Raw genomic sequence first — 25,726 nt, 5'->3', positions numbered from 1 at the left:
CTGGTCCATATAACTGAAATTAGAACTTCTTATTGGAAAAACATTTATCAGAAATAACTTCCAGCAGACAATTATGAAAGAAACATTTCTTTATCTGCTTTATTTTGAATGTAAGAGCAGCTGTGGACATTTGCAACATAAATGTGCAAGACTTCCTTTTATTCGCTTCCAGTTATTTTACTTGTAAAATGAACTAGCTAATGAACTGGAATTCTTTTGCAAAGAAAACGGCTTACTTCCGTGTTGCAAAATAAGGTGGATAAAACCGTTTTTAGTGTCCTTCAGTGAGGACTGAGCAGGATTATACCTGTTAATTATATTTAATGGACTTGAGCTAACATGGACTAATAAAGAATTGTATTTTTATTAACTGATGTTAACAAAGATAAAAAAAAAATGTTTTGCTCATTGTTAATGTAATAACTGAGGTCAACTAATGGAACTTTATTGTAAAGTGTTACCAAAAAGGTTGTTGAATTGGACCCACATTTGAGCTTCTGTTTACTACGTTTGTTTTCTAGCTCTGGAAAAATTAAAGAGACCACTGCAAAATTATAAGTTTCTCTGGTTTTACTATTTGTGCGTATGTGTTTGAGTAATGAACATCTTTGTTTTATTCTAAAAACTACTGACAACATTTCTCCCAAATTCCAAATAAACATATTGTCATTTAGAGCATTTAATTAAAGAAAATGATAACTGGTCAAAACAACAAAACAAAATTTGCAGACCTCGATAATGAGAAGAAAACAAGTTCATATTTATTGGTAAACAACACAATACTAATGTTTTTAACTTGGGAAGTTCAGAAATAAATATTTGGTGGAATAACCCTGATTTTCAGTCACCACTTTCATGCATCTTGGCATGCTCTCCACCAGTCTTTCACATTTCAGTTGGGTGACTTTATGCCACTCATGGCGCAAAAATTCAAGCAGCTCGATTTGTTGATGGCTTGTGACCATCTTCTTCTTGATCACATTCCAGAGGTTTTCAGCGGGGTTCTGGTCTGTAAGTCTGGATGTGTAGAATGGAGCATTGTCCTGCTGGAAAAACCAGAGCAGAAGGATGCAAGTTTTCTTCAATCTTGAACATGGCTTGATTCATGCATCCCTCACAAAGACAAATGTTCCTGATTCCAGCCTTGCTGAAGCACCCCCATATCATCACCGATCCTCCACCAAATTTCACAGTGGGTGGCTTGTAGGCCTCTCCAGGTCTCCTTAGCATTAGATAACCAGGTGTTGGGCAAAGCTGAAAACTGGACTTGTCAGAGATGGCCAATCTTTGTGGTCTTTTGCAAACCTGAGCTGGGCTCTTCTTTGCTTCTCATTGATGAAGGGCTTTTTCTAGCTTTGTACGACTTCAGCCCTGCCCTAGGAGCCTGTTTCAAACCGTCTCGCCATGCAGTTCACCCCAGCTGCCGGTTTCCATTCTTTTTGTAGGTCACTTGATGTCATCCTACAGTTGTTTAGTGACATTCGAATGAGTTGGCGGTCATCCTGGTCAGTGGAGAGTCGTTTTCACCCTCTGCCGGTCTGTAGCTTTGTTGTCCCCTATGTCAGCAGATTGACCTTGTTCTTATGAACCACTGTCTTTGAAATTTTAAGGATGGAAACAACCTGACGCTCACTGTATCCCGTAAAGCCAGAATTGAACCCTTCTTTTCCTCACTAAAAACTCTTTCAACTCTTTTGGCATGGTCAACAGTTATTATTAGGTTCCAATTACTTTTGAGGTACTACTACCATCAGGTTTTTGCCATCCAGCTGGTCCTATTGTAAGAGAACAGTGATTACCACAGTAGTGGTTTTTATACTTTTCCTCATTTAAATAAGATTTGGTTGAGGTGATCACCTAATCAGTACTTCATTAAGAATGAGGTGTGCTTGTGTTGGAATTCAGCAAGCACTGGAAAGGAATGGCTGCCATACATGTGGAGATGCTGATTTAAGAAAAAATTTGAGTGCTCTCAATTTTTTTCCAGAGTTGTGTGTGTGTGTGTATATATATATATATATATTTATACACACACAATATATAATGTGTGTGTGTGTATATATATATATATATATATATATACACACACGCAGCTGAATGGAGTGGTTAAATCTGTGTCTTTTTGAACTTTTCTGAAGCTTGAAAATTGTGATTGCTTGAACTTTTAATGAATTGACACAAATAATGAGACAATGATGAGAGAATATTACAAATATCTTCAACTTTGTTATACAGATGAACAAAAGTCTTATGGGTTCATAAAAACAAGAGGGTGAGTAAATGAAACCATTTCCATTTTTGAGTGAATCAATCCTTTAACAAAAATAAGGAAAGCAGTTGGTTGTGCACAGAAAATATGGTGTATGTGGCCAGAAAAGTACAGTAAATATATACAAAGTGATAATAGCTTTCCTGATAAAAATGGGAACTATTTAGTGTTGTCTGTGTCTGTGTTTGTGTATGTGTGATAGATATTCTAGTTTTAAAAAAACTTACTTGGTAAGCAGATCCAGGCCCCGGCCTCTAACATTTTGTGATTTCTTGTTTAAGACTCGCAGGTTTTAGAAGTTGGTGTGGTGCCAGTTCTTCCACACCATTACTGCCATTTTCTGTGGTGGAACATGAAAAGATTCCAGATCAGGCACTGGCTCTGCCACCAACAAAGACATCCTACTGATGGAAAATGGATTCGGTGATGGTCCAGATGATTAACTGCTGAGCAGCTTTTTCCCTTCATACTCATAAACTTATGAAATTCATAATGAAAGAAAAATGGTGATAAAATTCAAATGAAAATTTTGGTTGCAGATGTCTTGATTATAGTCTTTCCTCATTGTCAGTCCATCAGATCCAGGCACCATGTGGTCTCTGAGCTCTCGGATTGGCTACAAAGTCCTACACTGGACCCGCTAGACCTGCTCTCTGATGTCTCACTATCTTGGCCAAGCCTTTGATTTCCCAGTAGGCACTCCTGACTGGTGTGCTCTACTTCAGGTGACTCCTCAAGAGAAGAGTGAACTATGCCCAATTCCTTTGGAGAGGGTGGAGAATTCTCTTGTAGGAAAGTGGAGGGTACCGCATTCAGATTTAGGGTCACCTCTGGAGTCCTGTGCTCTTCATCCACGGCTGGAGTGGTATAGGGAAACGCTGATTCAGTGGAAAGGTGTAGGTGTGAATAAGAGCTTGGCGTGACCTTGCAAGGAAAAGACGAACTGTCCAATTTTTGAGGAAACAATGTATGCAAAACAGGGTGTGACTGGCTGATACTGGCATGGGCTCCATCTCCAGCACAAATGCCTAGTGATAAGCCCTCTGCTCGGGTGCTCTCTCCAGGTGTTGGCCCCTGGGTTCCTGTGCTGATGCTAAGGAGAGTGGAGCCAGAAGAGAAGTGATGGTGGCTGATATTGGAGGGAACTGAGGTGTAGAAGGAACTCCAGTCATGGGAACAGGGCTCATTTGCTGTGACAGGAGAGTGTTGATTAGGCTCATGCTGGTGAAAGTGTCCCTGTTTCTCAGAGTGCTGAGCGAAACCAGATCCACCTGCACAAACCAGAGAAATATTTTAATCAAATGATGATGAGGTCTCTGCCAACTTGTGTACAGAAATACAGATGGTTTCATCAATGAAAAAACAAAAGCTACAAGGAGTTTGCAGCCATACCACCAGGTCTGCCGTGACTCCAAGATGTGGACCCCAGGAGACCCTCAGGGACAACATGGTTTTTGTGCTGCATGTGATTGCTGGAACCCAAGATGTAGGCCGGAGACATAGTGACAGAAGAACTGGACATCACGTGGACTCCATAGGGACAGGAGGACAAAGGTGCTGTGTAATGACGAACAGCTATTTGTGCTTGCAGGAGGTGCATTATGTGATGCAGATCCTTAGTTAGAATTGACACTTCCTGTTTCAGGTTGCCCATCTGGAATGAGTTGTATTAAAATGTTGCATTTAAGTATATATAAACATGAGAATCATAAAATACAAATAAACTATCAAGTTGCAAATTTAATTTGCGTTCTTCATTTTTTCACTTGAGTGCACCTCATGTCATTACGATTGCTGAGCTTGTACAGTAAGTAGGAACATTTTAGAAGCATTTAATGTCTCTGTGTTTAGAATGAGAATATGTCTGTACCGTCTTGTTAAGTTGAGCAATGGTCTCTCTCACTTCTTTTGTCTCCTGAAGTAGTGATGCATTCACCTGACCAGACCCTGCATTAAAACAGATGCAATGACCCAACTGATCTATACAGTAAGTGACTTAGATACTAAGAATAAAATATCATTACCGTTCAGTGTCTCACTACCCAGTGATGTCACTGTACAAGTTTTGGCAGTGGTGTCCTCCACATTAAAATGAAACACATGTCCGTTGTCCTCAATTCCATCTACAACTCTATAAAAAGCCATAAAGTCAGATACAGAGTCTGTTATTCACAAATATCAATCACACAAAAAATCCTCTTTTAAAGTACTCAACATTAATTCATATTGTCTCATACTTTATATAGGGGTAGGCATCTCTGATCTTAACAATAAGTAGGTTTAAAGGCTGTGACACACCAAGCTGACGGTCAAGCTCAGATATTGCGGTGTGTTCCACACCGTCTGCACTAGTTGGATCCTGTCAGAGGCTTTTTGGACAATTGAGCATGTTGAATTCAATCCCTCTGATTGACTGTTGACAGCTTAGCAAATCAGTGCACGAGAAGAAAAGCGAAAATGATGAAAGCGAGCAAAGTCAACAGGGCACACAGTGAAGGCTATTCTAATTTTACCTGAGCTTACATAAATATTTTCAAATGACATGGCCATATGAAATAAAGAATATGAAGCCCAACTGCTCAACATGATTCATATTTAAAATAGTAAGCAAGTGCTGCTCTGTTTATGGTTTGTATATCCGCAGTCCTAGTTTTGAGTGACAAATATGGACTACTGCCATCAGCTGGTATAAACAGTTATTTTCTCTCACTCAGGTGAGGAATGTGCATTATTTGCATTGTGTTCAAGACAAGTGAACCTTTTTTGATCCAGATGCAGACGATGCAAGTCAACAACACCATTGGCTTTCATAGACGCTTGTTCTTTGATGTAAAATTGGTGTGTCATGGCCTTGAGACCACCCTTCCAAGTAGCAAATCATGGTTTTGTTAATCTGTGGCTTAAATGTCAAAATGTTCCATCCTTTTCAATTGGAAATACTTTAACACAGGAAAGAGAATGTGTTAAATCAAGCTATTTAATGTGGTCTTTAACATGATGTATTAATAATATATTTATTTAGTTTCTTAAGAATGTCTGTTACCTTGGACTAAGATCTGGTGGTCCAAAGCAGTTGAGAGTGGGTATGAGCAGTTTGGCAGGTTTGTGTCCTGTACCTCCAGAATCTGCCTGTGTCCTATGGGTGGATTTGGGTGTAGATGTGGGTGGGAGGGTTTGTTTCTGTACTTTGGTCTGATGTTTGGGGGAGGGGTTTGGAGTCCAACCCCTGACAGGTGAACGACAATGTCGCAGGGTGTTGAATTGCAGTAACTCCTCCCCTAAAAGATTCCCTAATGATGTACGTCGTACTGGGCTGCCTAGATTGGGCAGAAGAAGGTTTCGGCATGTATTGGAAACAGGTGGGACGTGGAAGTACTTGTCTGGATCATCAGCCTTTTCTACAATGGATGGACGCTTATTCTCAGTTGATGCGCTGGAGTCTGGGTAGTTCTGCTGCAAGGAGAAAGAAATGACACGAGGGGATGGGTCAGAGACTGTACAGTATATAGCAGAGACAGACCACTCTTTCATTACAATGAATGAGAAAAGTTGAAACGCCCAAGATGGCAGCTTTAGTAAAGTAACTCCCATAGTTCAAATGAAAGAAGTTCTCTGGTTACCATCATTTTAAAAAATAGAGCTTGTGGTTAGGTTGCAGACAGCTCTTCTTATATTTTATCTATATTTCCTAATTTACCTTATCTGAATATTTTTTTATCTGTAGTTCGAGGAGAGTGTGGTGGTAGCCCGGGGCCTGAGCCGAGTCTCGGGCCCAAACCCCTCATACAAGCACAGCAAGCCAAATTTCTTTACCATTATTTCTAAACAGGATTGAATAGGGAAGTGAACCAGCTAATTTTAATGTGAGAGCTTTGATAGTGATAATGAATTGTTTAGTTTACTATATAAGTAAGTATGTGTGTTGAGAGCGATTGCTGTAGCCTTACCTCAGTCTCACTGCCCTCTCTCAGATTGTATGTGAGGTTTCGGTGGATGTCAGTGGTGAAGATGCTGGCATACTCAGGATATAGTTCCAGAACATCACTTAAACCTTTCATGCTGATGTACTGCAGGTCACAATATGTCAGTGCTTTCACATCTGCATTCGTCTTGATCACATGATTCTGGCCTGGCGGGTCTGAGCCAATCAGATCTCCTTTTCCTGTAATTACATCAACACTGAATAAAATCAATTACTCTAATATAATTAATTTTCATATCAATCTAATATTTAATTCTGTTTGCCAGTGTATAATACTGTAGACCACATAGACCAGTAATCCCACTACTAGAAGTATATTTAACACAATTGTACAGTTTAAACAACACGCATTTTTAGAAATAAAAAATAATTAACATAAATTTCATGCTTGTGCTTTTAAAGTGTCTGCCACAATTGCTCCTAAGTGTGTTATTGTAAACGTGATTTTAGTTTAACTAGACAAAAGTCAAAAGTAGTTGCTGTGGTAATTGACAGCTATACACCTGAAACATTCCATCAACATATAGTACATCAACATGTAGCATTCAGAAAATCAATATATAATGTCCAAAAAACAAGTCAAAAGCTAGAAAAGACAAAATGTAGAAAATGTTACAAACCCAGAATAGCCAAGACCATGTTGTCCTTTAGAACCTCCAGTGACCCAGAACAGACAAAGTAGTTGGCCTGCAAAGCGTCCCCCTGTCTGATGAGATATTCCCCCGGTGTACAAAAAGTGGTTTTGATATGGAGGGAGAGAGAGCGCAGGCAACCCCTACTAGCACCATCAAACACGGGCAGCTGCAGGATGTCTTTGTTTAAGTGCATGGCTATATCGGCACGCAACTCATCAGGAAAATCATGTAAAAGCTGCAGAAAATAAACAACAAAAAACCTTCATTACAATTTTTTTTAAATGAACAATAAAAAATACAAAAAAATTCCTAAAAACTTTGTTTTTAGCTTTTGAAAGTATATTAGACGTTAAAAAATGATTTGAAATATTTGAAGGTCCAGACAATTAGACAATTAAAAAACGGATAACACTTTTTCTCACTATTAACTAGTGTCTTATTAGCATGCATATTACTAACGTATTGGCTTCTAAAGCACATATTAATGCATTATTCTGCGTGACCATATTGCACACCCTTTAATCCTTCCTAAACTTAACAAATACCTCACTAACTATGAATAAGCAGTTATTAGAAGTTTATTAAGGCAAAAGTCTCAGTTAATAGTGATAATTGGTGACCAAAAAAGGATGTTAGGTTGTTCTGGGTGTTTGGAAGAGCATTACTAGGCAATTGCTAAGGTGTTCTTTTATGGTTACAATCACATAATGTGGTTGTTGCTATGCTAGAGTGTTGCAAAGACATTATTGTTGACAGGCATGCTGGGTCACTCTTTTATAGTTCCTAACCTCCTCTGTGGCTCACTTATTAATTGCCAGTCTTTGATGCAGCTAGATTTGAGCCCTGGAAAGACAGATTGGGTTTTATGAAGTTTGACCCCCCTTTTCTCCTCCTGCCAGAGTTATGTTTACCAACAGTGTTGTTAGATGAATGCTCTTATACATAATGCGTCACTTATCAAATCAAGTGTCCTTAGCGAAATTCTGCCAAGCAAAGGCAGAATCCTGAGCTCTTTTAGGAGCCATACAACACAACAGATTTGGTGTGCACAGCACACAAGCAGTTGTATGCTCTTTTAGCAGAAAGGTGTTCCTAGATCATCATCTTGGCTTGACCCTATCTGCGATGCTGTGTAAATAACATGAGTGGATTGCATAGTGTTAATGTGGAAGCCTTTTCCGGGTATTTCAGCACATCTCAATGACAGTCAATTAAAATTTTGCCGCCAATGTAGAGGCAGTGTCACGACCCTGTGGGCTTCCTGCTCCATGTTGAGTTAGCTCTCTGCCAAAATCCCTTCACCTGGCATTCCAACTCTGCAGAGGATGCCAAAACAGGTGAAAACTTGGTGTGACATGAACAGACTCCTTTTAACAAAGGGCTCTTCCTCTTCACTGGTGAGCATCAATCAACCTTATCCTGTCACACGAATGTGTTGCAGTTTCTCACAAGTTTGGCTAGATAGTGAAACCCATTCTGTACTCAAGACAACTGAATCTGCACTCTCCACAGTGCCCATTCAATATGGTCTCCCATGAACAAATCCTATCACATGCTCATCCTGAGGACTGGTTTGTGTTTGTGAATCTAAAGGTCACCCTAAAGAGAGCAGCCCGGAAAATGGAGCGCAGCTGGAGGAAAACAAAACTAGAGGTATTTCGTATAGCTTGGCAGGAAAGTACCCTATCCTACAGAAAAGCATTAAAAACTGCTAGATCTGATTACTTTTCGTCTCTTCTAGAAGAAAACAAACATAACCCCCGGTATTTATTCAATATAGTGGCTAAATTAACGAAAAATAAAGCATCAACATGTGTTGGCATTCCCCAAGAGCACAGCAGTAATGACTTTATGAACTACTTTACTTCCAAAATCGATACTATCAGAGATAAAATTGTAATCATGCAGCAGTCAGCTACAGTATCGCATCAGATAGTGCACTATAGATCCCCTGAGGAACAATTCCACTTATTCTCTACTATAGGAGAGGAAGAATTGTATAAACTTATTAAATCATCTAAACCAACAACATGTATGTTAGACCCTATTCCATCTAAACTACTAAAAGAGTTGCTTCCAGAAGTCATAGATCCTCTTTTGGCTATTATTAATTTGTCATTGTCATTAGGATATGTCCCCAAAACCTTCAAATTGGCTGTAATTAAGCCTCTCATTAAAAAACCACAACTTGACCCCAAAGATCTAATTAATTACAGACCGATCTCAAATCTCCCTTTTGTGTCAAAAATACTAGAAAAGGTAGTATCCTCACAATTATATTCCTTCTTACAGAAAAATGGTATCTGTGAGGAATTCCAGTGAGGATTTAGACCGTATCATAGTACTGAGACTGCTCTCATTAGAGTTACAAATGACCTGCTTCTATCATCTGATCGTGGTTGTATCTCTTTATTAGTGCTACTGGATCTTAGCGCTGCGTTCGACACTATCGACCACAACATTCTTTTGAATAGACTATAACACTTTGTTGGCATTAGTGGAAGTGCATTAGCATGGTTCAAATCGTACTTATCTGACCGCCATCAATTCGTAGCAGTGAATGAAGAGGTATCATGTCGATCACAAGTGCAGTACGGAGTACCTCAAGGCTCAGTACTAGGGCCGTTACTGTTCACACTTTACATGTTACCCTTGGGAGATATTATCAGGAGACATGGTGTTAGCTTTCACTGTTATGCTGATGATACTCATATATTTCTTCACGCTCCGGTGAAACACACCAAATTGAGAAACTAACAGAATGCATAGTCGATATAAAAAACTGGATGACGAGTAATTTCTTACTGCTAAATTCTGAAAAACAGAAGTGTTAATTATCGGACCTAAAAACCCCACATGCAATAACCTAGAACACGATCTAACACTTGAGGGCTGCTCTGTCGATTCTTCCTCATCAGTTAGGAACCTAGGTGTGCTGTTTGATAGCAATATTTCATTTGAAAGCCATGTTTCTAGCATCTGTAAAACTGTGTTTTTGCATCTCAAAAACATATCTAAATTGCGACCTATGCTCTCAACGTCAAATGCAGAAATGTTAATTCATGCGTTTATGACCTCAAGGTTAGACTATTGTAATGCTTTATTGGGTGGTTGTTCTGCAAGCTTTATCAACAAACTACAGCTGGTCCAAAATTCAGCAGCTAGAGTTCTTACTAGAACCAGGAAGTATGACCATGTTAGCCCGGTTCTGTCAACACTGCACTGGCTCCCTATCAAACATTGTATAGATTTTAAAATCTTAAATACTTATAAAGCCCTGAATAGCTTAGCTCCTCAGTACCTGAGCGAGCTCTTATCACATTATAGTCCTCCACGTCTGCTGCGTTCTCAAAACTCTGGCCGTTTGATAATACCTAGAATATCAAAATCGACTGCGGGCAGCAGATCCTTTTCCTATTTAGCGCCCAAACTCTGGAACAATCTACCTAACGCTGTTCGGGAGGCAGACACACTCTGTCAGTTTAAATCTAGATTAAAGACACATTTCTTTAACCTGGTTTACACATAACACACTAATACGCTGCTATTATTCAAATCCATTAAAGGATTGTTAGGCTGCATTAATTAGATCAACCGGAACTGGGAACACTCCCCATAACACACGATGCACTCGTTACATCGTAAGAAGAATGGCATCTACGCTAATATTTGTCTGTTTCTTTCTAATTCAGTTTATCAGTCCGTGTCCGGATCAGATGGGGGATCGGCACCAGGAGATGATGTCTCCCTGATCGTCGGCTGAGGCCGGGACACCTGGATGACCCCCGGGGACATATCCCCAGTGAAGATCTCGACTAAAATGCAATAAAACTAAAAATAAAAGAAAATAACTACACATATAATAAAATACCTTACTACATAATACTATTATTGTTAGAAATTGCAACAATATAAAATAGAAATAAATACATTTAAAATTTTAATTAAAACAATAAGTAAACAATAAATAAACAATTATCTCCTGGCCAGAGGAGAACTGGCCCCCCAACTGAGCCTGGTTTCTCCCAAGGTTTTTTTTTTTTTCTCCATTCTGTCACAGAAGGAGTTTTGGTTCCTTGCCGCTGCCGCCTCTGGCTTGCTCAGTTGGGGACAATTCATTTCTAGTGATTATCGTCAATTTGATTTAGCAGATACTATTTAAACTAATCTAGACAAGGACATATCTGAACTCAATAATGGCATGCCTTAACAAAAAATTGAGTGTTTAATCTTATTTTTATACATTACTGACACACTATCCTCCAATTTGATACTGTTAAGTGCTTTGACACAATCTGTATTGTTAAAAGCGCTATATAAATAAAGGTGACTTGACTTGATACTCGGCCTGGGAGAATAACTGCTGAAGAGGAACCTTGATATCTTCAGCCAGAGCTGTGGAGCCTACGTTTTGTCACTTAGCGGAGCTTCCCTGGATCACATGGGTTATCTTAGTTGGTAAGGTGGTGGTTTATCTACAAGATGGCTCTATGCTCTGAAATACAGTGTTTACATTTCAACATCGCTGGCTTCACCTCATCAATGCCCAAACTGTGGAGCTGCCATATCAGCACACTATGCTGTTATAGCTGGCTATTCTGTGTGCTGGCATAATCTAATTAAAAGAAATCTCAAGGAATCTAACCTCTCTTGTCCTGCTATAGTCCTGACCTGGGTTCTGCCTGCAACATCGGCCTGACAGTGGACTGAGCTTAATTTTCCAAAAATTAAGTATTTATAATTAGTATATTACATTATACAAGTATATTACATTATAAAATGCTCATAATCAGTTTACTTTCTTTATGGATTATTATTATTCATAATTTACTGGTTCTCCCTAATTAATCCTTTTTCGTCTTTTAAATTTTCATTTTTAAAAATGCTACTCTGTGTCATACCACTTAGCTTTGATTATATTCACAAAGACAGACTACTAACTACAGTTTATAAATGAACTACGAACCAGTAGTTTATCAATTATTTGTAAGTACTTTATTAGTGTACTTATTATAAAGTATTACCGATATCCCTGCACAGACTTATAATATAAAATTATTTTACATTAAATGTAAATGAATAAGAAGAAAAAAACACTTGCTAATGCCAAGCACTTTCTCACCTCATTGACATCAATGCCATTATTCACAGACCAGGTGGTCTGGAAATATTCCAGCATGCGTTGTTTCAGCTGCTGTGGCAGCCGGTGAACACGAATGAAGTCCTTCAGATCTTTCATGCGCGTATGATATAGTGAACGACGTGAGTACATGCGCTGGATGATGGCTGTTACATTCCCAAACACCACAGCATGCATGAGAGCTGTGTAAGAGAAACAACCAGTCTGATTCACAATCTAACAAAATAGCAATGAAGGCAATAAATAGTCTAATATTAAATATGAAATAGTCTAATATTAAATATAAAACGTTAAACATGTAAACATGTACAGTACTATAAAAAAAGTCTGTGAACCTGTTTGTGGCTGTTATTTAAAAATTCTATGGTGAGAATTATTTGTTGTTAAATATGTTCAGGTTATGGGGACACTCTAACCTACTTTTTCTGAGACATTAACTGAGATGTTTGTGCTGCACATCATAGAAGACAATGTTAATATATGTACACTTTATATTTATAGAAATCATACAAATTCAGATATCATATCAAATTCATATGAAATCACCACCTAATAAAATAGTTATGTTTTCCTGTAAAATTGCTTGGTTTTGAGACAACAGGCCAAAATTTCTGCGAAATTGTGTAAACAATTGGGAAAACATTTGTTTTAAATAATTCTAAACATTTTAAGCATTAATTTTTAAGAATACATTTGTAAATGACAATGTTTTTCTGTATTGTACTGTATTGCATGTGTTTATATATTTAAAGTATATTTGAGTTGGTATAGGTAATATGAGGTAATTGTTTCACCTTAATCTTTGCTCTTGATCGAGATGGCAAAAAAATATCTCTGCACATTTCTTAATTTTGTCATTTTATCTAAATATCAACCTTTTATCTAAATATTAACATATGTGAGATTTGGTCAATAGACTCCATGTGCAAACAAAAATCTCACTGGATTATTACAATTCAGATTTAGAATCAGAAAGAGCTTTATTGCCAGGTATGTTTGCACATACGAGGAATTTGTTTTAGTGACAGTAGCTCCACAGTGTGACAGAATGACAGCAACAGGACAGGACACAGATAATAATAATAATAATAAAAAAAAAATATATACATAAAAATAAAATAAATAATGTACAAATATACAAAAATGGACAATGTGCCAAATAGCACAAACACAATATACAAAATAGACAATTTGGTATGTACAGGTATATTAGGTGCAAATTTGAAATGTAATAAGTATGTGTGTAAAATAGTTTAAAAAAAAGTATGATAGTGTTGTGTGTTTCACGTATATTGTTAAGACTTCAAGTGTTCATGAGATGGATGAGGGAAGAAACTGTTTCTGTGTCTGGTCGATCTGGCGCACAGAGCTCTGTAGCGTCGACCAGACGGTAACAGTTCAAAGAGGGAGTGTGCTGGGTGTGAGGGGTCCAGAGTGATTTTACCAGCCCTTTTGCTCACTCTGGATAAGTACGTTCTTGGAGAGTGGGGAGGGTTGTACCAATGATTCGCTCAGCAGTCCGAACTACCCTTCGTAGTCTTCTGAGGTCAGATTTGGTAGCTGAGCTGAACCAGACAGTTATTGAAGTGCAGAGGATGGATTCAATGATGGCAGAGTAGAACTGTTTCAGCAAGTCCTGTGGCAGGTTGAACTTCCTCAGCTGGTGAAGGAAGTACAACCTCTGCTGGGCCTTTTTCACAATATGAATGTCCCACTTCAGGTCCTGAGAAATAGTGGTGCCCAGGAACCTGAATGACTCCACTGCAATCACAGTGCTGTTCATGATGGTGAGTGGGGGGAGTGTAGGGGGGTTTCTCCTGAAGTCCACAATCATCTCCACAGTTTTGAGCGTGTTAAGCTCCAGGTTGTTAAGACTGCACAGCCATCTCCTTAACCTCCTGTCTGTAGGCAGACTCGTCACCATCCTGGATGAGGCCGATCAGTGTGGTGTCATCTGCAAATTTCAGGAGCTTGACAGAGGGGTCTTCAGAGGTGTAGTCGTTCGTGTAGAGGGAGAAGAGCAGTGGGGAGAGAATGCAGCCCTGAGGAGCTCCAGTGCTGATGGTGCGGGTGCTGCCTAGCTGCTGCCTGTCTGTCAGAAAGCTGTTGATCCACTGGCAGACAAAGGTGGACACAGAAAGCTGAGTTAGTTTGGGCAGGAGAAGGTCTGGAATGATAGTGTTAAAGGCTGAGCTGAAGTCCACAAACAGGATCCTCACATAAATCCCTGGTCTGTCCAGATGCTGCAGGATGAAGTGCAGTCCCATGTTGACTGCATCATCCACAGACCTGTTTGCTCTGTAGGCAAACTGCAGGGGGTCCAATACCCGTCCTGATATATCCTTCAGATAAGCCAAAACCAATTTTTCAAATGACTTCATGACCACAGATGTTAGAGCCACAGGTCTGTAGTCGTTAAGTCCTGTTATCTTGGGTTTCTTTGGGACAGGGATGATGGTGGAGCGTTTGAAGCATGAGGGGACTTCACACAGCTCCAGTGATCTGTTGAAGATTTGTGTGAAGATGGGGGCCAGCTGGTCAGCACAGGATTTCAGACAGGCTGGTGTCACACCGTCTGGGCCTGGTGCCTTCCTTCTCTTGTTCTTTTTGAAGACCTGGCGCACGTCATCTTCACTTATCTGCAGTTCAGGTGTGGGGGAGAGGGGGGTTGCAGGAGGTGTGAATGGTGTTTTTTCAAACCCACAATAGAACTCATTAAGATAGTCTGCCAGTTGTTGATTCTCCACAGTGCTGGGGGATGGTGTCTTGTAATTGGTGATGTCTTTCAGACCTTTCCACACTGAAGCCGTGTCACTGGAAGAGAATTGGATCCTTAGCTTACCGGAATAATTCCTCTTTTCCACTCTGATTTCCTTTTCCAGTGTGTATTTGGCCTGTTTATACAAGACTCTGTCCCCATTCCTGTAAGCATCTTCTTTGGCCTGACGGAGCGGTCTGAGTTTTGCAGTGAACCACGGTTTGTCGTTGTAATAAGTTAGATGAGTCCTGGTAGGAATGCACATATCCTCACAGAAACTGATATATGATGTTATAGTCTCTGTGAGCTCATCCAGATCATCAGCAGCTTCAAAAACACTCCAATCAGTACAGTCAAGACAGGCTTGTAAAACCCGCTCTGTCTCATTAGTCCATCTCTTTACAGTCCTTAATACAGGTTTAACAGAGTTAAGTTTCTACCTGTAGGTTGGAATAAGATGAACCAAACAGTGATCAGAGAGTCCTAAAGCTGCTCGTATGCGTCCTTTATTGTTATGTAACAGTGGTCCAATATATTACTGTCTCTGGTGGGACATGTGATGTGCTGTCTGTATTTTGGCAGTTCGCGGGAGAGATTTGCTTTATCAAAGTCCCCGAGAATGATTAAAACAGAGTCCGGGTGTTGTTGCTCACTCTCTGTGATTATATCAGCGAGTTTCTGTAAAGCTGTGCTCACGTGTGTACATTCAAAATGCACTAAAACTACCAAAATACTTCATATGTGTCTCAAATCAGCTCATTATTCCATAACACTAGCAAAGGTTGTCAGCCAACATACACACTTTGTCACTCATAAAACAATTATTTTAAAAACACTAATATAACGTGTGTAGGTTTGCTTTCGTAAAAATTATACGTTTGCTTTTGTATAGATTACTAACACTTGTGTAGCTATTAAACTATATCAAATTGCTTTGATAGTATTTGTTTTGTTTTTTATTCAGAATATATTTCAATATTGTATTATTGCAGAAATGCAGCAAATTTCTGTCTTTCATTTTTGTATTATGCTAGGTTATGAACTTATGTGTAACAGTTTTGTAAAGAGTATGTAAACGTGCAAGCTGGCTTGTAGGTAAATAGAGCTTCGGCATTGTTTGTGTCTGAGAGAGAAAAGAATTCATGTCATTTGAAAGAAGCAGTCACTGAATGCATTTTGTGCCAAAACAATTATAAATGATACACAGTTTAGCCCATATAGGCTGCTATTGTGCTCACTGTGTGAAAGTTTTGAAAGGTATTGACAAATGTGTCCTAGTGATTGTAAAAAACTGTCATATTTTTAGTGGAGTAAAAAATGAAGTAAAAACACTGAAGTGAGAAGATAATGTTTCCCTTCAGGTAAGATAAAAAAAATTACATTTTGTGCTCTGGCAACTACATAAGAAAATGTTTATATTTATTTCCCTTAATGGCACACTGGCTGATGCATTATTATCCTGTACATGCAAAATTATATCTAAATGTTTCACAATTTAAAAGTAAATGCACACTGTTCATAAGTTAATTTCCCCCCATCCTACCCTATATATTACTGTAGCAGTTTTTTACAACTGGCTACAGTGTAACACTGACCATGAAAACAAAATAAACCTACTGATGGGATATTTATTGTAGGGTTCTTTGTTGAGCACATCAGTGTGTTGTTGGTTGGCTGACAGTTATATTCACATGACGTGTGTTTGCATCATTTTGGTGAAAAAAAAAGTGTAAAAATTGATTGCAGTATTTACTTTTTTAATTTTGTTTGTGGTTTGCTCTTTGGTGCCTTGTGTTTAGAATATTGAGACAATGGGCCAAAAATTCAAACACATGTTAACAATTGGTGAAAACTGCAAATTAGAGTTTCACGAGTTCTTGTGCCCATATAATCTTAACATTAGTGGTAAACGGATTTGGCTTGATGTCTGCAATTGGAGAGCTCAGAAAGACTATTCTACCCAAGCTCCGATATCCCCCCTATAGACAGAAGGATAAATGAAATAAATATGCATAAAGGAGGAGATGGGGAGGTGGAGGGATGCCGAAAGACTGAAAGAACTAACAACGGACATGGTAAGAGGCTGTTTTTATACTCAGATATTAATTGTAAGATTAGATGGGCGTACTCCTCCCGAAATTACATTAATAACTTCACTTAATGAAGTGTTGCAAGCAACGTGTGACATTTTGCATTTTGTGTGTGTGTTTTGAGGTTTTGTCTGTAGAGTTACAGGACATATTGCATTGGACATATTTATAGAAATCATGTGTAAGCACTTATCAAATACTGTAAAACTGTGACAAATGCTGAGAATTAATGAACGCACAAAATAAAATGAGAATTAGGTATTCCAGAAAGCTAATTCAATGAAATAAATTCTAGAATACTGTGAAAGTTACTGCTTACCCCCAATGAGCATAGTACAAACAGAGAAAATCTTCTCAGCATCAGTGTTGGCACAAACGTTGCCGAAGCCCACACTGGTCAAACTGCTTAAGGTGAAATACAGGGAGGCGATGTAGGCACTGCGAACCGAAGGACCACCAACTGTACTGTTCAAATAGGGCTTGTCCAAACGCCTGCCCAACTCATGTAGCCAGCCTGACAGAAAGAAAGAAACTAATGTCAAACTGCATGATTTGGTCAAAAACCCATATGATAGATATATATATATATATATATATATATTTTTAATATTGTGATTATGATTTGAGCATCTCATAATGTTGCATAGACACATATTCTGCTTACAATAGAAATAATTGCTTTTTTAGGGTATTCATTCTTCACAAGTGTTTACTCTTTAAAAGAACAACTCTTTTTCAACGATCAAAAAGTAAAAAAAGAAATTAATAGTATTTTTGTTTGTATTCACAAAATAATGTCAATTATGATGATAATAGAATTGAATAATAATAATAGTTTTTGCACAGTACTATAGTAAAATTACAATACTAATATTTATAATTACAAATATTTATTCATATTTATTTCTTTGCTTTCGAAATTAAAACACAAACTTCTATTTTGGTGGAAAACTACAGATTCTGTTTAGTTGACAACAAAATACATGCTTCTTATTACAAATGTGGTGCAAAAGCTCTGTTTACAAAATTGTTTGAAATTCTGCAAATGGAAAAGTTAACCTGGCACGTTACATTTCCAAATGCATGCTATTAGCGACTCCAACTCAGAGCAAATGCAGAGATGGAGAATATATGGGGCAACATTTACTGTGAAATGTGTTGTGGCACACAGTGTTTCAGCCAGCACTGATGGCATCTTGTCTTGTGCAAAAGTCCTCAACGGCGTGATGGCAGACACAACCACCATCAGCTCCAAGGCACTCTTCCCTAGCTTAATGCCAAAAACTGATGAATAGCTTGCACGCGCTTAACTGTGAAATGTGCACACATAGTCACCAAGTCGAGTTGGACTCTCTAGGACCCATTTCTCAATACTTTTTAAAAACTTGTCTATGTGGGTAAACCTGTGGATCATTTCCCTTTGTTTTGGCACAAAATAACTCTATTCTTATTCAGGCAACCACCACCAAAACTCTACATACCTACAGGTCATAGAAGACTGAACAAGAAAGAAATTAGCTTTGTACAGTAATACCATAATAAAATAAGAATCTAGATCTAAAAATTTGAAATACTCTCAAAACAATTAGATTAGCTAAACACCTGCACAGGTTTTAGTCTTTTAATTTCATTACCAGCTACACAAAATGAGACAATTTAGGAATAATTTTGCTACAGTTAGGACAAAAAAAAAAAAAGTGTACTTCTTTCATGTAAGATCATAACATATTACATGCCATTCTCAAGGTTCACATTTGAAGGAAAATGTTATTAATATAAGGTTTTCCATTTTTGGCTCCACACACATTCATAAAGTGCAATAAAGTGGTATTGGCACAACTGGAGACTAGTGCATTATACAATGTTATCTTTTGAAAAGAATGCTTTACAGAACAAGAATGACAGCTCTCAACTGTTTGGAATTCACTGCAGCATATGTTACATGGTCAATGTTTGCATTACAGAACTGTATTTCACTTTGAGTTATGTCTGTTAAACAAATGGAACCTTCTAGACAGATAAACATTGAGCTCACAAACTCATTTTCTGCTTATGCTTTCTGGACAGCTGTTTGAGGAGTTATTGTTTTTCACACATCTAGTTTTGTGGTTTGTGAAGCTATAGTGAAAGCTGCCTCTAAACAGCATGAAGAAACAAAACCTGGTCACTTTACGCATTGGTCAGATGGTCTCTTCCTATCCTGCTCCTAAGTGGGCGTTTTTGGCGAGAATACTAATTAATGTGGCTTTATGCCGATAGTCAAAATCTGGTTCTGTGAGACTTTTCGAGTGAACATTCCATTTAACTTGATAAGAAAGCAGCTCTTTTAAAGATTTATTTGACTTATCAGAATGTGAGAATATCTCACCAATGTCCCAGGCTCTATTGGCATTGGTCTCCATCTCTTTGCGCCCGATGATGTACCAGATGCAGGCCATCCAGTGAGCCAGCAGAGCAAACATCGACATGAGCAGCGTTAGTACCATGGCGCTGTACTGCGAGTATCTGTCCAACTTCTGCAGCAGTCTTAACAGACGCAACAATCGCACAGTTTTCAGCAGGTGCACTAGAGATGTCTTGAACAAGCACAAACGTGTGTGTCAATAGCCTATGTAAATAATAATACCTTGTAATCACATAATTTACTTTAATTCTCCAATAAAAAAAACCCTAAAACTAAACTAAAAACATGGCAACCATTCTGTACCATGGCATATATACTGTATGTAGATAATGGTATCATTACACAACTTTTTTGTAAATGACCTCTGGAGATTTCTTTTGAACCATCATACCCTCCCAATTCTACTATTTTTAAATAAGATATATTATTGGAAAAATGGTTTCTACATTCACACATGTGAACTTACAACAGTAATGTTAAATGCATAGAGCAGGTCAAAGGGCAGCGCGGCCACCAGATCCACAAAGAACCACGTGGTAGCGTAATGTAGACAGATGGAGCGAGGCTCGTACACCACCTGTCCTGATTGACTCACGTAAGTGGTGCGAAAGTTAAGGATGATGTCTGAAAGAGAAGGTAGATCAATGACATTTTCTTGGAAAGCCTCATTTTTGGAGTCTCTTTTCGAAGTGTATATACAGTCATGGCCAAAAATATCGGCACCCTTGGTAAATATGATCAAAAAAAGGCTGTGAAAATGATTAATTATTATTAATTATCTTTTTATTTTAAAAATTCACAAAAATCTAATTTCATTGGATTATAAGAATTTAAAATGGGGGGAAATATCATTATGAATTAAATGTTTTTCTCTAATACACATTGGCCACAATTATCAGCACCCTTTTATTCAATACTTTTTGAAACCTCCATTTGCCAGTTTAACAGCTCTAAATTTTCTCCTGTAATGCCTGATGAGGTTAGAGAACACCTGACAAGAGATCAGAGACCATTCCTTCATCCAGAATCTCTCCAGATCCTTCAGATTCACAGCTCCATAACGGTGCTTCTTCTCTTCAGTTCACCTCACTCATTTTCTACGGGGTTCAGGTCAGAGGACTGGAATGCCCAGTGATCCATTTTTGTGTTGTGTTGTTGAAAAATAAATACTCTTAAATGTATTTGAGATACATTTATTTTATGCTAAGTATACTACACATACATTTTCATATTTATGTACTTTATAAAATACCCTGCAATTGAACTTTCAGTATACTAAACTGGTATACTTAAAATTAGTTGTTCCAATTTAGCAGACTTAGTGCACTTTAATTGTGCGGAAGTAGTGCTGAAGTACGATTAAAGATATGCTTAGTATATTTGATTGTGCTAAAGTGAAACTATTTCAAGTACACTTCAGGTACCCTTTAAGTATTTTGCATTCAAAGACTGATATTATACAATTCTCATCAAAAGTGACATTAAAACACATTTTAGACTTAATATTAAGCAATGTGCATTGTTCTCAAGTAGTGCCTAAAAAAGGTTTAATTGTAATTTTTATATCAGTAAGTTTCGAGATATCTGTCAGTAAATACGTTAATAGATTTTAACTATACTTAGTATGAAATAAATGTATTTTAAATATATAAATTTTTTACTAGGGCAGTCACTTGTTGATTTTTTATCTGTTGGTATTTGATAGAATCCATGATGCCATGTGTCTAAACAAGATGTCCAGGACCTCCAACAGAAATATAGGCAAACAACATTAAAAATACCGCAGTATATTTCATTGTACACATGGGGCACTTTTTATCCCTGTGTGCACCAAACCCATCTTGAGTGTTTGCTGCTAAAAAATATATTTTTAGTTTCATCTGACCATAGAAGCCAGTCCCATTTGAAGTTCTAGTCGTGTCTGGCAACTGAAAATGCTGGAGATTGTTTTTGGATGAGGTAGGAGAATATTTCTTGAAACCCTCCCGAAAAACATGTGGTGATGATATCACCATGCATTAGGATGATATAGACACATGTCCTCTTCCAGGCAGATTCAAGACATTTTCTGTTGATTGGAAATCCTTAATTATTGCCCTGATGGTGGAAATGGGAATTTTCACTGCTATAGCTCTTTTCTTAAAGCCACTTCACTAATTTGTGAAGCTCAATTATATTTTGTTGCACATCAGAAATATATTATTTGTTTTTTCTCATTGTGATGGATGATTAAGGGAATTTGGACTTTGTTTTCCCTCCTATTTATATTTCTGTGAAACAGGAAGCCATGGCTGGATAATTTCATGTTCATAAGCCCCCTGGAGTGCTCAAAATTGTAAATATGAATGGGAATATACTTTTCCATTCATATTTTACTCATAAGAATTTCTAGGGGTACCAATAATTGTGTCCAACTTGTATTTCAGAAAAACATTTCATAATGAGATTTTCCCCCATTTTCAAATGTTATAGTTCAATGAAAGGTTAGATTTTTGTGATTTTTTAAAATAAAAGATCAAAAGGATTAATAATGCAGGTTTATTTCAGAGCCTTCTTTGATCATATTTACCAAGGGTGCCAATAATTTTGACCACGACTGTATACTTATACAGGTCCTTCTCAAAAAATTTGCATATTGTGATAAAGTTCATTATTTTCTGTAATGTACTGATAAACATTAGACTTTCATATATTTTAGATTCATTACACACAACTGAAGTAGTTCAAGCCTTTTATTGTTTTAATATTGATGATTTTGGCATACAGTTCATGAAAACCCAAAATTCCTATCTAAAAAAATTAGCATATCATGAAAAGGTTCTCTAAACGAGCTATTAACCTAATCATCTGAATCAACTAATTAACTCTAAACACCTGCAAAAGATTCATGAGGCTTTTAAAAACTCCCAGCCTGGTTCATTACTCAAAACCGCAATCATGGGTAAGACTGCCGACCTGACTGCTGTCCAGAAGGCCATCATTGACACCCTCAAGCAAGAGGGTAAGACACAGAAAGAAATTTCTGAACGAATAGGCTGTTCCCAGAGTGCTGTATCAAGGCACCTCAGTGGGAAGTCTGTGGGAAGGAAAAAGTGTGGCAGAAAACGCAACACAACGAGAAGAGGTGACCGGACCCTGAGGAAGATTGTGGAGAAGGACCGATTCCAGACCTTGGGGGACCTGCGGAAGCAGTGGACTGAGTCTGGAGTAGAAACATCCAGAGCCACCGTGTACAGGCGTGTGCAGGAAATGGGCTACAGGTGCCGCATTCCCCAGGTCAAGCCACTTTTGAACCAGAAACAGCAGCAGAAGCGCCTGACCTGGGCTACAGAGAAGCAGCACTGGACTGTTGCTCAGTGGTCCAAAGTACTTTTTTCGGATGAAAGCAAATTTTGCATGTCATTCGGAAATCAAGGTGCCAGAGTCTGGAGGAAGACTGGGGAGAGGGAAATGCCAAAATGCCTGAAGTCCAGTGTCAAGTACCCACAGTCAGTGATGCTGGTGTTGGTCCACTGTGTTTTATCAAGGGCAGGGTCAATGCAGCTAGCTATCAGGAGATTTTGGAGCACTTCATGCTTCCATCTGCTGAAAAGCTTTATGGAGATGAAGATTTCATTTTTCAGCACGACCTGGCACCTGCTCACAGTGCCAAAACCACTGGTAAATGGTTTACTGACCATGGTATTACTGTGCTCAATTGGCCTGCCAACTCTCCTGACCTGAACCCCATAGAGAATCTGTGGGATATTGTGAAGAGAAAGTTGAGAGACGCAAGACCCAACACTCTGGATGAGCTTAAGGCCGCTATCGAAGCATCCTGGGCCTCCATAACACCTCAGCAGTGCCACAGGCTGATTGCCTCCATGCCACGCCGCATTGAAGCAGTCATTTCTGCAAAAGGATTCCCGACCAAGTATTGAGTGCATAACTGAACATAATTATTTGAAGGTTGACTTTTTTTTGTATTAAAAACACTTTTCTTTTATTGGTCGGATGAAATATGCTAATTTTTTTGAGATAGGAATTTTGGGTTTTCATGAGCTGTATGCCAAAATCATCAATATTAAAACAATAAAAGGCTTGAACTACTTCAGTTGTGTGTAATGAATCTAAAATATATGAAAGTCTAATGTTTATCAGTACATTACAGAAAATAATGAACTTTATCACAATATGCTAATTTTTTGAGAAGGACCTGTATATATCACAGGTGGTAACTGAAGTTATGTGTTTGTGTGTAAATCTTCAAGGTCACTTGAAGGTTCTTCCTGTGAGTAGACTCACCCAGAATAAAGAGCATTTCAACTGCGATGTCGCTAACTATCGTGCTCCTGCCTGCAGTCTCCACATCGCTGTACGCTGTGAAACACACATTGTACGGCACAGTCACAGCAACATAGAATGTAGCCAGTAGAATCATCCAGTCCCACAATGCCTTGGACACACTATAATGCAGCAGGATGAATCGAGACTTCTGGACTGCTGCCACTTTGTACTCAGGCAGGGATGGTTTTTCAAACATGTCCTGAGGGAGAGAGGCACAGATTAAGGAATGAGAGCAAAGAAATTGAGAGATTAATCTTTTAATATCTCAACTTCTTCAAGGTAGCAAGAAGATATGATTCTCATATGTTTCTCATGAGGAAAATATATATATTTTTAATTTATTTAGTCATTTAGCAGACACTTTTATCCAAAGCGACTTATAACAGTAACCTCACATGCGTTTCCTCTTCTTAAATACTGACTCGTTACGACTCATTAAGTGTGCATATAATTTAAAATTAAATTTATTCCTGTGATGGCAAAGCATAAATGTTCTTAAAAAAAAAAAAAAAAAAAAAAAAACTGACCAGAGCCCTTATAATTGTCACAACTCTCGTCCCAAATATCATACTCTCTCTTCATATTTTACAAACACTCCCAAGAGTCATATAAAGTCAATTTGACAGCCCAATAAATTCCTGATAAATAAAGTCAAGTTCTGCCCTAAATGAAAAGTCACAAAAATGATTTAGGGACACACTGTTTTAGTAAAGTTTCAACAGTAAGTAATATTCACTGAAAGGAATATTGAAGCAGAACTGACAGAATAATCTGTTATTATTCAGAATATAACAGGAAACTAAATTTCCTCTTTATCTGCAAGGACATTGCATGACAGATGATAAATCTTGGTGTTTCTTTAATTTAACTTTTACATCACAGAGGTCAGGGCAAGGGTCAAGCTCATGGTTTTTGGTCATGATTAGTTTGAGGCAGCAAATCAAGTGGTTTCTAATCCTCCATGCACTCATCCGCCACACTCTTCATTAAGATTAAAGAATAGACTCATGATGTCACTGAACACACATCGGAACCTCATGCCTTTAAATAGTCTCTACACTGTAAAACTTTTCGTTGTAAATTTACAGTATAATACTGGCAGCTGGGTTGCCAGCCACATACTGTATTTTTACAGTACTACTACTGTACACAACATTTACAGTTCTGTACTGTATTTACGAAATACAGTATTATACTGTTATATAACTTTTTTTTACAGTATTACACTGTGCTCTTTACAGGGAATACTGTAAATCCTGCTTTTATTTCAGTACTCTTGGATTTACAAAATTAAAAATATACTTTTTCATAACAGTATTCACAAAAAAATAGAGAAAATAATATTTTCTGAGTTTTAAAACATTTTATTTATTTTGAAGAAAAGACCAGGCAATTGCCTTATATGAATTTACTGGCTGAAATGCCAGCTGTAGTTTACATGTAAAATGCAATTAACAATTAGCAAGTAATTCAAAATACAGTAATCTTATTTACTTTTAAAGAATGGAAAGGTTTTTCAGAAATATATTTTTTATAAGTCTTTCAGAAGAGAGGAAACCTGTGGGTTTACAGTACTGTTCTTTTTTTACACAACATGTCCAGTCTTCTTGTAAGTCACTTTTCCTTTCTTGGTTTTTGATGCACATGCAGGGCTGATGTCGAGAAAGCATCTAAAAGACAGAAAAGAAAAAAAGTGAACATTATGTATATGTCTAATATATATATCTAATACACACATACACACACAGCATCTCACAGAAGTGAGTTCTTTGAGACAGCACAGAGAATTGCAACACTTACGATGTGATTACATGACTACATGATAATGTTAAATATGCAATATGTCATTCAGCTCTTTAATCAACTGTATAAAATATTTGTTAAAATATACTTAAGTACTTTACAAATACTGTCAAAACAAGTTAGTGACAATTCACTCTATCATATATATATCAATGGCAAATATGCTAACCTCAGTCGCAAGGGTGCATGCCACCTCTTCCTGATACTGGAGGTTGAAATCATACAATAATACAAACAGCACTGCAAGGCCAGAGACAAAGTTGGGCTGCTCAACATTTACCGCTGGTTGCTTAGAGATTGACCTGAAAATAAAAAAAGA

At 37.9% G+C, this 25,726-nt stretch overlaps 1 protein-coding gene across 1 annotated transcript in view; it reads right to left on the bottom strand.

Moving 5' to 3' along the window:
• kcnh4b (potassium voltage-gated channel, subfamily H (eag-related), member 4b) overlaps positions 1–25,726 on the bottom strand; it is a 52,924-nt gene that overhangs the window by 1,569 nt on the left and 25,629 nt on the right. Inside the window, exons 5-16 of the mRNA XM_079397313.1 lie at positions 23,563–23,803; positions 19,745–19,902; positions 19,243–19,450; positions 17,194–17,388; positions 12,009–12,208; positions 6,872–7,121; positions 6,217–6,431; positions 5,313–5,722; positions 4,294–4,400; positions 4,140–4,216; positions 3,662–3,923; positions 2,497–3,540 (exon numbers count right to left, since the gene is read on the bottom strand). Coding sequence (XP_079253439.1) covers positions 2,837–3,540; positions 3,662–3,923; positions 4,140–4,216; positions 4,294–4,400; positions 5,313–5,722; positions 6,217–6,431; positions 6,872–7,121; positions 12,009–12,208; positions 17,194–17,388; positions 19,243–19,450; positions 19,745–19,902; positions 23,563–23,803 — 3,027 coding nt within the window. The 3' untranslated portion in view covers positions 2,497–2,836. The remainder of the gene's footprint in view (positions 1–2,496; positions 3,541–3,661; positions 3,924–4,139; positions 4,217–4,293; positions 4,401–5,312; positions 5,723–6,216; positions 6,432–6,871; positions 7,122–12,008; positions 12,209–17,193; positions 17,389–19,242; positions 19,451–19,744; positions 19,903–23,562; positions 23,804–25,726) is intronic.

Source organism: Barbus barbus (assembly GCF_936440315.1).
Source record: "Barbus barbus genome assembly, chromosome: 38".
Taxonomy (NCBI): Eukaryota; Metazoa; Chordata; class Actinopteri; order Cypriniformes; family Cyprinidae; genus Barbus; species Barbus barbus.
Note: the sequence above shows the minus strand (reverse complement) of the source record. Positions and strands in the feature narration are given on the sequence as shown.